The sequence below is a fragment of the Clarias gariepinus genome, chromosome 19 (genome assembly GCF_024256425.1).
Source record: "Clarias gariepinus isolate MV-2021 ecotype Netherlands chromosome 19, CGAR_prim_01v2, whole genome shotgun sequence".
In the NCBI taxonomy this organism is placed as follows: Eukaryota; Metazoa; Chordata; class Actinopteri; order Siluriformes; family Clariidae; genus Clarias; species Clarias gariepinus.
In genome coordinates, this window is record NC_071118.1 from 7,626,266 (window position 1) to 7,639,723 (window position 13,458).

The window sequence follows — 13,458 nt, forward strand, 5'->3', positions numbered from 1 at the left end:
AGACTTTGTTTAAAAACACCCGATGTGCTGCAATAAATCCTTCAGCAGCGTCGACCCAATGCTCTCACAATGTTCCGAAACAAAGAGAACTGGCAAGGATTGTAACAGGGGTACAACCTACCCTCGGGGCAGGAACACATTCTGAAAGCTGACTGCCCCCTAGTGGTAGCAATTTAGTGACGAAAATGTTAATGACGATAATTAGATTTCTCAGCATTCGTATGTGAACAAAAACTACATTTTAAAACACATGGATAAGCACATGAAGAGATTTTATTTCAATGTTTATTGAATATGTTGGTAATGTCATACACAAGCATGGTGATGCGTTTAGACTCTCTTGCTGGTCCGGATGAGGACGACCGGACCTTTAGCTGAGGTGGCTGTGGAAGTCTGTGTAGCAAAGAAGGGTACTCACGTTAGTCATTTTCTACATACAGAGATCATGTGGAAATAAATCAGCAGTGTGTGAAATCTTGACGTTCATGGCAAAGTTAAAGTGCGTTCACATGTTATTGGGAAAAAAAGGGAAAAAGTTTTTGTCTTGTTTAAATTCCTAGAAATTCTGTATTTTTTTTTTACCATTTAATTCAATGCAAGTACAACGATCAGCCATAAAAATCACAATGCAGAACATTACACCCAATATTGTGTAGCTTCCACTTGTGCCACCGGGGGAAAGGTCTGTCCCCTCAGGCCATGATTCCATAAGACCTCTGGAGTCGTGTTGTGGTGTCTGGCACCGGGACGTTAGATGTGGATCTTTTGGGTGCCGTGGGTTACTGGGTGATCGGACATGTTTCTCCAGCGCATTCCAGGGATGCTTGATTTGATTGATTTCATTGCCTGCTAAGCCCATTGCGGCAGGCTGTGATGCACTGAGTGTTCTGGTGCCTTTTTTTCATCATGGCCAGCTTTTGTACTACATTACATTGTTTTTTTTCCATGGGATCAGAACGGACGGGCTGGTCTTTGTTCCCCACAGGCATAAACGCACCTTGGGTGTCCATGATCCTTTTACCATTTCACTGTTATATAGCTGCTAATCAATGTTTTTCAATTCAATTTGTGGTTGCGTTCGTGTTATGGCTGATCGGTGTATAAGAATATAGTATGCAATACATACCAATACCCAAGCTGTTCTTGAGTTAGTATAATGTAGTAAGGATTTGATTCTTTTTATGATATTTAAGATCATATAGAAGATCAAAGAAGTAATAAGTGTGTCATTATATTCTATATAATTAATAATCTAAATATACTGTCCTAGAACACCTAGGAACAGCAGCATAAATAATTATCACCTTAAAAAGTTCAGTCTATTAGCACAGTCTATTCATTGTTATTCACTGATGTACCTCAACCAGTTTCCCTCCGCTGATCTCGACTATGTGGTTGTAGTTGGGGAATTGTGTCCTCAGCTTGTCCCCTTCCATGGTGACGGTTGCCTGGTGACGTTAAGAATAAATCCCATTCACAGATCTTACAATAGATCGATTTACTTTAAAAAAATAATCTTAATCAATCAAATCTGTATTCAGTGCAGTGATGATGTCTTGCTGAGCTCTAACCCCCCACCCCCTTCCCCCCAAAGTGTAAGTATACAGTAGAGCTTTGGATCTTGTTCATTTTTCAATGATAAGTTATAACAAGGACTGAACTGTTATTGGTACAAGAGGGACAGTCTCAGGCTTACCTTGAACTTCTTTCCTCCGATCGTCTCCATGTCGCACTCCTTACCGATGATGAATTTGTTGGTGACGCTGTGTTTGGCTGGGTAATGCTGAGTCCAAGAGAACTCGTTGCCATTCTGAACCACTTCTGTCACAAGCTTGTAATCACGACCCTTCTCAATCACATCATCGGGGATACCTGAAATGCAAAAGACTATTTATTGTCTTTGTCCTATTTTAAGTTTAAATACTGTCTCTTTGACCTAAGTGCTATGTGTCTTCGTCCTTGCAGCAAGGTTTGCTTACACAGATGTGGAAAACCCCTGCATGTGCTGCTGAAATTCTCAGAATATTAACCCATAGACCCCATATAAAATATCGCCAAAATTTAAACCAATAATGGAAAGAGATGAAAACCACATATTTCGATAACGCTCTGTCCCCAGAACTATTCTGAATAAGACATTTCAAATTTTATTTGTGAAATGCGCATAGGACCACCTGTGCCAAAAAACAAATAAATAAAAAAGAAATAAATTATGGAATAAAATATAGAAAAACTTTAGCTATAGAAAATATTAAAACAAACTTAACTTTACAAATATAGAAAACTTTCGACTTACACTATGTACAGTGGGAAAAAAAACTGAATTGAAATAGAATTTAAAAATGGAAATGTCCAGGGAGTGTGCAGATGTTCATAATTCCCCAGGTGTTTTTATGGGTATATTACCATATGCACTCACTTGCCCTGTTAATGTTTATTCAAACGTAATAGGGATAAATATCTAAAATGTATTTTATTCATTAACTACAGACATGCATGAAACCTAATCCAAGGAAAACTTGAGCAAAAACAATCCCCGGAGATGCATTCGCACATCATGATCTTGTGATCTCCCTTGACAACTCTCAGATCTCATCTTTTGTTATTGCACACAACCTTGTATTGGTCATAGTTATCCCTTCCATGGGTTTTTTCCTGCCTCATGCTGCCAGTTTCTCATTAACGACATCAGGAGGATCGGTCCATTTCTATCCACTAAAGCCACTCACATGCTTGTCATTTCACTCCTGGCAGGTCTACCACTGTGCACCATTTGAACTCTGCAAATGATCTAGACTGCAGCTGCATGACTTGTTTTCAATGTTTCCATGTTCTTCCACACTATCCACTGATTCCACTTCTTGTAGCTGCACGTAGCCGATTTAAAACACTGGTACTTGTTCACAAAACCAAAAAATGCACTGTGTCACTCGTGTCTACAAATAATTATACAAAAAAAACAAAGACCTTCTTTTTGAAATCATGAAATACTAAAAAAAAAGCATCATCTAGTTTTTTTTTTATTATTACTAACATAAGTTTTATAGTATCTATAAACTATAAACTGTATTTAAAAAAAAAAATCAAAGCACTTCTGTAGGTTGCTCTGGATAAAGGCGTCTCCCAAATGTGCATTTAAATATGCAAAAACATTACGCATCTCTTTGTCTATTGTGTCCTTGCTTCATCAAGAAGATTCTTCTATTCTGACAACTGATCACCCCCTGTAATGAACGTAATTAAATCCTGTACGTTTTCACCACGTCTAACAAATCAGATCTTGAAAGGACGGTTTCCTGGGAAACATGTTGTATAAAATTACACCGCAAGACTAATGGCATTGGCTATTTCTGCAAAAAAAAAAAAAAGAAGCTCTGCATATCTGCACGTCAGCTCTCAACATTTAGCTAAAAGGCACCAGCTTGAAAAAGCTGACTTGTTCACCACATCACTAATTCACACCTCTATTTCCAGGCACTAAATCACTTACCGAGAAGTTTGCAGAAGTCATCATATCCCTGCTGAGTTTCAGTCTCCCACTTGCCAGAGAAAGACATGGCTGAATAGAGATGCTGTCTGTGAGGTATGAACGGACGGCTGACTTTAGAGGAAGGTACTCACGGATACGTTCCTTCTGCTTAAATACACATCTCCTCCTGCTGACTCTGCAGCTTTATGACATGAGAACAGCACTATCATAATCAGACCATAAACCTGTACAACTGTATGATGGCAAAATGACAAGTTGTTAAAAGTTTGACCGCAAGGTTGCTCACCTGCGTTAAATTACCCCTGGAGATCTCTACTGAAGGACTTCACTCACTTCCGTAAGTCTGTGCTTGAGCATACATTGGGTTGTACTGCGTTCAAGTCAAACCAGGACCATGCGAAATGCGATTGACATTTACAGAAGACTTCGAGTACAGTCCGGATGGAGACTCTTAACGACAGTAAAACATTTGAATGGTGCATTTTTAAAGAAGGCCATATGTCCATATAAAACACTAGGATAAGTGCACTAGTGTAATGGGGATTATATAGAGGAGTTCTGATATTCTGCACAAGCAAAAGTCCTGGTTTGACTTGAACACCACTTTTGTAAATAAAATATAACCTACTCACTAAAATATGTATGTACATTTGTACGTTTGCTTTGGAGCTGATAAAACATGAGCTTTGTATGCTTTTCGAGTACCCTCTGCTGCAGTTTTACTTTCAAGGTCAGATAAATGAACTCCATGTATAGCTCGAGGCCTTTATGTATGAAGGACCAAATCATAAATCATAAATCAATTAAAATATTCATAATTATGTGCATTGTATACCATAACCTTCCTATAACACATCCATCCTTTCATTCGTTATCTTATAACTAAGCAACTTAGAGCACAAGGCAGGTGACGCACAGGTACACACTCCTAATCATACGCTACAGGCAATGTCGAAACACCAATGAGCCGATACTACATGTTTTACATATTATACATTAAAATTAAAATATGTAGTTAGCATTACACCTGCTACCAAACTTGTACAGTGATTTTACACAAAATAATCCCCAGGCTAATGTTAGCAAACCTGGTTATGGTTTTACACAATCGAACCTAATCGACCCTAATGTTAGCTTGCAAAACTATTGTTCTAACTTACTGGTTTACACAATATAAGCTAGCTTGCTAGTATTTGGTTTTAATCTCATTATATAATACTTATCTTAATATTAGATCTCTAAGAGAGAATAATCTACTTAAGCTATTGAACAGGTAATGATGTAGAGAAATATTAGATAGCTATTTTTGTTTTGCTCTCTCTCTCTCACTCACTCACTCACTCACTCATCATCTATACCACTTTATCATATATAGCCTATCCCAGTAGAGTTGGGCATGAAACAAGGTACATCCTCCATTGCATGGCAAAGACACACATACACAACTGGTAAAGGCGCTATAAAAGAAAAATTAAATGGAATTTAATAGAATACACATTCCCCACAGTGTGTGAATGAGCTTGTGAGTGTGTACTGTATATGCGTACTTGCCTCAGAGTGACCCTGGAGGTGTGAGGCAATAATTTTATATTATGTAAACCAATTATACAAACATAACTGAGCAAAATATTTTTTAATGGGTCATATAGGCCAAAAAATAGCACAGATCCATATGATCATGTGTTTTTATGGTTGTTTTTGGTAAATTTTATTTATATATATATATATATATATATATATATATATATATATATATATGTGTGTGTGTGTATATATATATATATATATATATATATATATATATATATATATATATATATATAGGGAGAGAGAGAGAGAGAGATATTTACACAACGTTGGCACAACGTTGGTTCAAGAGATAATCACAAGGTTGGCACAACGTCAGACCACTGACAAAAGGTTACCAAAATTTTGCCGATGTTGGGTCAACAAAAAAGGGCTGGGATGTAGCTGTGACAGTCATATTAATGGCTGCACAGGAAGCCTCACCTTGCCCTTGTATACAAGTAAAGCTCTTTACACTGCAGACAGAACACACTGGATAATCTGGGTCATCTTGCTGTTTCAGCATGTTGTGCATACTCGAGCAAACTGTTCCTAACATTCTGTAATTCCACACATTTGCAAAGTGCAGAAAGCAGCTAGTTTAAACCACATCAGAATAAGAATGTTTGCTGAGCATGTCTTACAGAGAGAGGTCTTATAGAGAGAGGTCTTAGAGAGAGGTCTTATACTGTAGAGAGAAGTCTTATAGAGGCAACGGTAAAAACTGAAAACTGAAATTATAATTAAAGAATGATTTATGTGTTGAAATATTGCTTAATTACAAATGGAAGTAAACCAAAATCCACTTGAGTGAAAGTATATTTTTTAATGTTTTTATGTATGCAGGTAATAAATATTAAAAAAGAATGTGTTTTAACTATCAAATATATATTAATGTTTTCCTTTAAAACTTTTTCACTTTCAAAGCATCTACACTGCTTTATCATTCAGCCTCTGTTTGCTGGTTATAAGCATGACTTATTTTATGCTTATTTATTTGATGCTCCTTTTCAATTATTTTACACACCGACCAGCCATAACATTAACACCACCACTAGGTGAAATGAATAAGCTTGATTATCAATTATACAGTATATTAGTTAACTGTTGACTATAAGTTTTGAGGGAGACTCATTTACAGTATGTCTGCTGGGACCAAAGGCTAGGCTGTCTGTTCCAATCCCAAGAAAAGCCAACGCAGCACAAACCACTGAAAAAGTCAATACTGGCCATAATAGAAAGGCACCAAAACACTCATTACACCCCAGCCTGCCAGGGACGTGAGCCTACATCCATCTGAACGAGCAAATATTGGATGCACTGTAAAACCAAGTCTGATGCATAGAGGCTCCACCCTGCAACTCACAGCACCCTAAGGATATGGTTAAGGCATTGGACTACGGTTCGAAGATCCCAGATTCAAACCCCACGAACACCACATTGCCACTGTTGGGTCCTTGAGCAAGGCCCTTAACCCTCAACTGCTCAGATGTATAATGAGTGTGAATGTAAGTCGCTCTGGATAAGGGTGTCTGCCAAATGCCTAAATAGAAATAGATTCACTGGTGCTGGACACCATAGCACACTCCCAGGGACCCAAGACCTATGTGGTTTTACTGGTATAGTTGATCAGTTTATTATGATGATCAGTTAAACTGAAGTGAAATACTCTATTAATAAGCAGGATTTTGTTTTTTAGCTAAGTGGCCTTATAAACCTTTTTTATTTTCTGCACTTTTGATTCTAAAAGTCTATTTTGAACATTTGAAGACATTACAGAGCAGTTAGACTGAAAGGGAAAATACAGGTCGCACCTTGTGTATGACCCACAGGTCAGTGCCCTCCAACACATAAAACTCAATGCCAGCTTCACATAGATTACAACTTAAATTGCAACACAGGATTAGTTTGTTTAAGGCAAATAAACCCTTTCTTCCTTATGCCCGGAATAAATATTAAATACATAAGCTCAAATAAAGCACAAATATGCTACAGGTTCTTCAGCTTCTTCCGAATGTCTACATGTATAAAGTAATATCCAAATATTTGACTCAATCTAAGATTAGACACTGAAAATAAATGTATATAGATAACAGATATGATCATATATTTTGAGATATTATTAATTGTAGGTACCGTCAACCCTACAGTAAGGTATGTCTTTTAGTTGACTCAAATCAAAATAATGTCTCTTATATAAGGGACATATATTAGGAACCCCTGGTTAAATCAAAATGTATTAAAGCAAGTTTATACAAAGACAACCTCAGTAAGCTGTAAGGTAGATTAAAAAAAAAATATTGTGATTTGGTGACAAAACAAATGCATGGGTTGGCGTTTTATGCTATAGCTTGGTGGATAAGGTGTTGGACTGCTGACCAGGCGGTCTCTAGTTCAAGCCCTGATGCCACTGGGTTGCCACTGTTGGACCATTGAGCAATGTTCTTTACTTCCAAGTGCTCAGATACAATTGGGCATCGAGCTTGCAACCTGACCCTGTAAAAAAAAAAAAAAAAAAAAAAATATATATATATATATATATATATATATATATACAGTGGTGTGAAAAACTATTTGCCCCCTTCCTGATTTCTTATTCTTTTGCATGTTTGTCACACTTAAATGTTTCTGCTCATCAAAAACCGTTAACTATTAGTCAAAGATAACATAATTGAACACAAAATGCAGTTTTTAAATGAAGATTATGTTATTAAGGGAGAAAAAAAACTCCAAATCTACATGGCCCTGTGTGAAAAAGTAATTGCCCCCCCTTGTTAAAAAATAACTTAACTGTGGTTTATCACAGTTAAAAGTTCAATTTCTGTAGTCACCCCCAGGCCTGATTACTGCCACACCTGTTTCAATCAAAAAATCACTTAAATAGGAGCTACCTGACACAGAGAAGTAGACCAAAAGCACCTCAAAAGCTAGACATTATGCCAAGATCCAAAGAAATTCAGAAAAAAATGAGAACAAAAGTAATTGAGATCTATCAGGCTGGTAAAGGTTATAAAGCCATTTCCAAAGCCTTGGGACTCCAGCGAACCACAGTGAGAGCCATCATCCACAAATGGCAAAAACATGGAACAGTGGTGAACCTTCCCAGGAGTGGCCAGCCGACCAAAATTACCCCAAGAACGCAGAGACAAACTCATCCAAGAGGCCACAAAAGACCCCAGGACAACAACTAAAGAACTGCAGGCCTCACTTGCCTCAATTAAGGTCAGTGTTCACGACTCCACCAAAAGAAAGAGACTGGGCAAAAACGGCCTGCATGGCAGATTTCCAAGGCGCAAACCACTTAAGCAAAAAGAACATCAAGGCTCGTCTCAATTTTGCTAAAAAACATCTCAATGATTGCCAAGACTTTTGGGAAAATACCTTGTGGACCGACGAGACAAAAGTTGAACTTTTTAGAAGGTGCGTGTCCCGTTACATCTGGTGTAAAAGTAACACAGCATTTCAGAAAAAGAACATCATACCAACAGTAAAATATGGTGGTGGTAGTGTGATGGTCTGGGGTTGTTTTGCTGCTTCAGGACCTGGAAGGCTTGCTGTGATAGATGGAACCATGAATTCTACTGTCTACCAAAAAATCCTGAAGGAGAATGTCCGGCCATCTGTTCGTCAACTCAAGCTGAAGCGATCTTGGGTGCTGCAGCAGGACAATGACCCAAAACACACCAGCAAATCCACCTCTGAATGGCTGAAGAAAAACAAAATGAAGACTTTGGAGTGGCCCAGTCAAAGTCCTGACCTGAATCCTATTGAGATGTTGTGGCATGACCTTAAAAAGGCGGTTCATGCTAGAAAACTCTCAAATAAAGCTGAATTACAACAATTCTGCAAAGATGAGTGGGCCAAAATTCCTCCAGAGCTCTGTAAAAGACTCGTTGCAAGTTATCGCAAACACTTGATTGCAGTTATTGCTGCTAAGGGTGGCCCAATCAGTTATTAGGTTCAGGGGGCAATTACTTTTTCACACAGGGCCATGTAAGTTTGGATTTTTTTTCTCCCTAAATAATAAAAACCATCATTTAAAAACTGCATTTTGTGTTTACTTGTGTTATCTTTGACTAATAGTTAAATGTGTTTGATGATCAGAAACATTTAAGTGTGACAAACATGCAAAAGAATAAGAAATCAGGAAGGGGGCAAATAGTTTTTCACACCACTGTATATATATATATCCCATGCTCAAAGTGCTGGGTGGCACGTAAATACGAAACTATACATTGTTAAACATAGAGAAAAAATTTAATCTAATGCTGAAATATCAGGCTAACTTGCTGAACACAAATGAGGACACGTTGCAATAACAGTGCAAAGGCATCAGAACAGATCTGGCTGTGTGGCGCAGCCGGCTGATACACAGGCTCTTGTTAAGCATGAGAGGTTTCTCTTTTTAGTGCCCAATAACTGTAAATCTGTCAAATTGATGTGATCAATAAAGTTTTTATTTTCTTAACACTTGTGTAATGCTGAGGGAATGACCATAAAGGGAGGGAATAATTACATCATAATGACGTCTTCAAACAGTCAGGCCTCATCACTGCTGTATTAAATAATATATCATTATAACACCACTGCAATTATTTAATGTGTGATATTTTCGCTGTCTATTTCTGTCTCCACTTAAGAAACACACTAATCATATTGTTGGTTGAGATCCGTTACTAGGAAACATCAAATTGTATCAGGGTCACTTTGTGCTGCGGTAAGACCGTTTTTGTTTTATTTGAGCCAGAAATTACATCATTTGAACAGATTAACATTAACAGTCATGTCATTGTTGAAAAGGTCATACCGTCATTCTGTTTTGTATATATAGTGTATATCTCACACCATTCAAGTACAGTAATGTAAAAAAATATTTCCTGCATCCTGCTTTTTTTGTTTATTACTTTGCTCATTTGTCACGTTTAAAATTTTTCGATCATCAAACAAATTTAAATATTACACATATTAAGATAACCTAAGTAAATACAAAATGCAGTTTTTTTAAAGGATGAATTCATTTATTTTGGGGAAAAAATCCTTTAAAAAATCCCTAAACCTAATAACTGATTGTGCCACCCTTGGTGGCAACAACAGAAACCAAACTTTTGCGATAACTGGCATTAAGTCTTTAACATCGCTGTGGATGAATTTTGGGCCACTTTTTATTTTCAGAATTGTTTAAATTCCGCCACATTAGAGGATTTAACCAGTTTAAGATCATTCCACAGCCTCTTAATCGAATTATAAATCCTGACTTTGATTAAGCCAATTCAAAACTTTTTTTTTTTTTGGTTTGAGTCATTCAGAGATGGACTTGCTGGTGTGTTTTGGATCATTTTTCTGCTTCATAACCCAATTGTGTTTGAGCTTGTGGTCATGAACTGATGGCTGCACATACTCCTTCAGGATTTTCTGATAAAGCACAGAATTCATAGTTCCATCAATTATGGTAAGTTGTCCAGGTCCTGAAGCTACAATGACCATCAGACCATCACGCTACCACCACCATGTTTGACTGTTAGTATGATGCTATTTTACAAAACACTGTGTTAATTTTATGCCAGACGTAACACGGAGCACACCTTCTAAACAGTCCCACTTTTGTCTTATCAGTCCACAGAATATTGGCCCAGAAGTCTTGGGGAGAATCAAGATACTTTTTGGCAAATGTTATATTTGTGTAATGTTAAATTTAGTTTGATGAACTGAATCATTTAAGTGTTACAAATATGCAAAAAAAAAAAAAAATCAGGAAGGGGCAAATACTTTTTAATAGCACTGTAGATTGAAGTCTCGTTCTGAAGTGACTGAAATTCGGCACGGAGTGGACAATTTACCAGCAGATTTAGAGAATGGTTCGGTGTAACCCATGCAAAGAAAAATGGCTTATGAATAAAAAAAAGCTTTAAGTAGTTATAACCTCAGTGTTGCACAATATGGTCCAAGGTGTTACACAAACCTGGATGCACACAATTGTATAGAATGTCTTTGTATGTCATAGCATTACTAATTTCCATCACTGGAACTCAAGCATGTTCATGAAGTCCATGAAGACATGGTTTGCCACAGTTGCTGCAGTTAAACTTGAGTGACCCTGACCTTAATCCCACTGAACCCCTTCGGGATGAAAAGAAACACAGACTACGTGCCTGGCCTGCTCACCCAACATCAGTGTCCAACCTCACTAATGTTCTTGTGGCTCAATGAGCAAACCCCAACAGCCACGATCCAAAATCTGGTGGAAAACCTTCTGAGAAGTGTCAAGGTTATTGTAAGAGCAAAGTGAAAACTCTGGAACGGCATGTTCAGCAAACACCTAAAAAAAAATTTTCTATCAAATGTTTATATATTTAGTTTAACGTATGACTTTAAGGACACCAGATTAATAGAATGTTATCTGTTTTATGGCCAACAAGTCATTGACCTCAACTTTTAAGCGACATATGAGTCTTCTTAGGTTGTTCCAAAATGTGACCAAGGTAGAATTAAGTGGCGTGATTACAGGATGACTATTTAACCAGCGTCCTTCACAGATCTCAAAAAAGAATTGATGCCCATAAACTATAGTGGAACATAAACTTTTACAGCACGGTCATACAAAGTGTTCTTTAAGGTTTGACAATAAATGTACTGTGATGAAATCTGCAGTGAGGACAAGTCACTAAAGTAAATTTGACAATTTTTTCTTTTTTAATAGCTTAGTGAACATTTTGTATCAATCGTCACTTGGTTCTATTGCAAACACTGTATTGTGCAGTAAAAAAACTCCTTAAATTTTTAAAACAGCATATATAATTGTTTTCATAGTGTATAACAAATAAAGTGTAGAAAGTAATATTATAAATTAATGACTATTGCCTTGTTAAATAGCAGTTTTTTAAATAAGCTATCAATATATTGTGCTAAAATTCTTTTGCAACACGGGAAACTTATGCAAATCTTGAGCTCATGACTTTGCACTTGCTCTCTTACATTCGTACATTTGCTCCCTGTCTCTCTTTTCTTTCAATCTTACCTTTTAACAGACCGAGCACATGGAAGTATCCATACACAGAACCTTTTCAGCTCATCAAGGTCATTATTTTAAGAATTTGAACGAATAGTGGAAGCAATAAGACATTGTAATGAGGTAAACAGAGAAACAAAAGATAATGTGGTAATACTATAATAGAATAGTCAATTAAAGGAAAATTATTCAAAAACAGGGAATTCTCAAAAAAAAAAGCCCTAGTTTGATTGATCATGATGTAAAAATATATAGAATAAAGGGAACAATTAGTCCCAGGTTGACTCGAACGCCCTTATGTATATGTGTGTGTGTGTATATATATATATATGAATATTAATACCGACCCTAATACTCTATAAAGTCTTATAGTGCCTACCATGCCAATGTCTGACGTACCATGGTATCATTGTGGTTTATTATGATATGATATGTAAAATAGTTTACCAGATTAAACTATACAACACATCATAAAAAAAATCCATATAGGCTGATTTCTCAGACTAGTAACTCTAAATGAACTTATTCCCTAAAGCCGATGTTAGTCTTGGTTTCCTGGCACTGTCCTCCTGGGAGCAAGGTTCATCCTGGGGTTTAATGTTGTTTTGTAAATACACTTGAAGATACTGTACATTCAAAGTTCTTGCAATCTTTCAGCTAAACCAAACTTCAAGGCTTAAAGTAATAACAGACTGCTGTTCGTCTCTAATTAATTAATTAAATTACAATACTTCCATATGGGTTATTGCATATTTTTAATGTCTTCAGTTTTGTTCTTCAATAGACAAAATATAATAAAAAGCATTGCGTTATTGGGATGGCTGCACAGTGGCTTAGGGGTTAGCATTGTCGTCTTGGTCTTCCAGGATCCGGGTTCCATCCTGCTTTAGGTTTGTGCATGTAGTTTGCCTGTTCTCCCTGTGCTTGGTGGGTTTCCTCCCACAGTCCAAAGACATGCAGATTAGTCTAATTGGTGTTCCTAAATTTCCTGTAGTGTGTGAATGAGAGTGTCAGTGTGTATGTGTATGTGCCCTGCAATAGATGGGCACCCTGTCCAGGGTATACATATACTGCCTGGTGCCCTATGTCTCCTGGAACAGGCTTCCAGGCCCACGCGACCCTGTGGACAGGATAAAAAAGCATCAAATCATATTATTTATTTTAATGCCAATGTGAATTTCTTTATTTGATTAACAAGCAGTGGAGTTATGTTACCTAAAAAAAAAAAAAAAAGATTCCTAAAGCAAGGTCTGTGTAGTCAGATTTGTTTATCTATTATTATTAATAATTCTGTTTGACTGCTCACATGCTCAATAACTCAAAAACGTGTTGGTCTAAATTTTGTCAAGTTGGACCTGATGTGTTCTGGCAGTAGAAAGTTCTCCACCAGAAAACA

The 13,458-nt window shown here is 37.0% G+C and overlaps 1 protein-coding gene across 1 annotated transcript; it reads right to left on the bottom strand.

Annotated features, from left to right (window-relative positions):
• Positions 1-255: 255 nt before the first annotated feature.
• Positions 256-3,649, bottom strand: fabp6 (fatty acid binding protein 6, ileal (gastrotropin)). The gene is made up of 4 exons (XM_053478961.1): positions 3,491-3,649; positions 1,697-1,872; positions 1,359-1,448; positions 256-393 (listed from the first exon to the last, which is right to left on the bottom strand). The coding sequence occupies exons 1-4, from the start codon at positions 3,555-3,557 to the stop codon at positions 331-333; spliced, it is 396 nt and encodes a 131-aa protein (XP_053334936.1). The 5' UTR covers positions 3,558-3,649; the 3' UTR covers positions 256-330.
• Between the last annotated feature and the right edge of the window lie 9,809 nt (positions 3,650-13,458).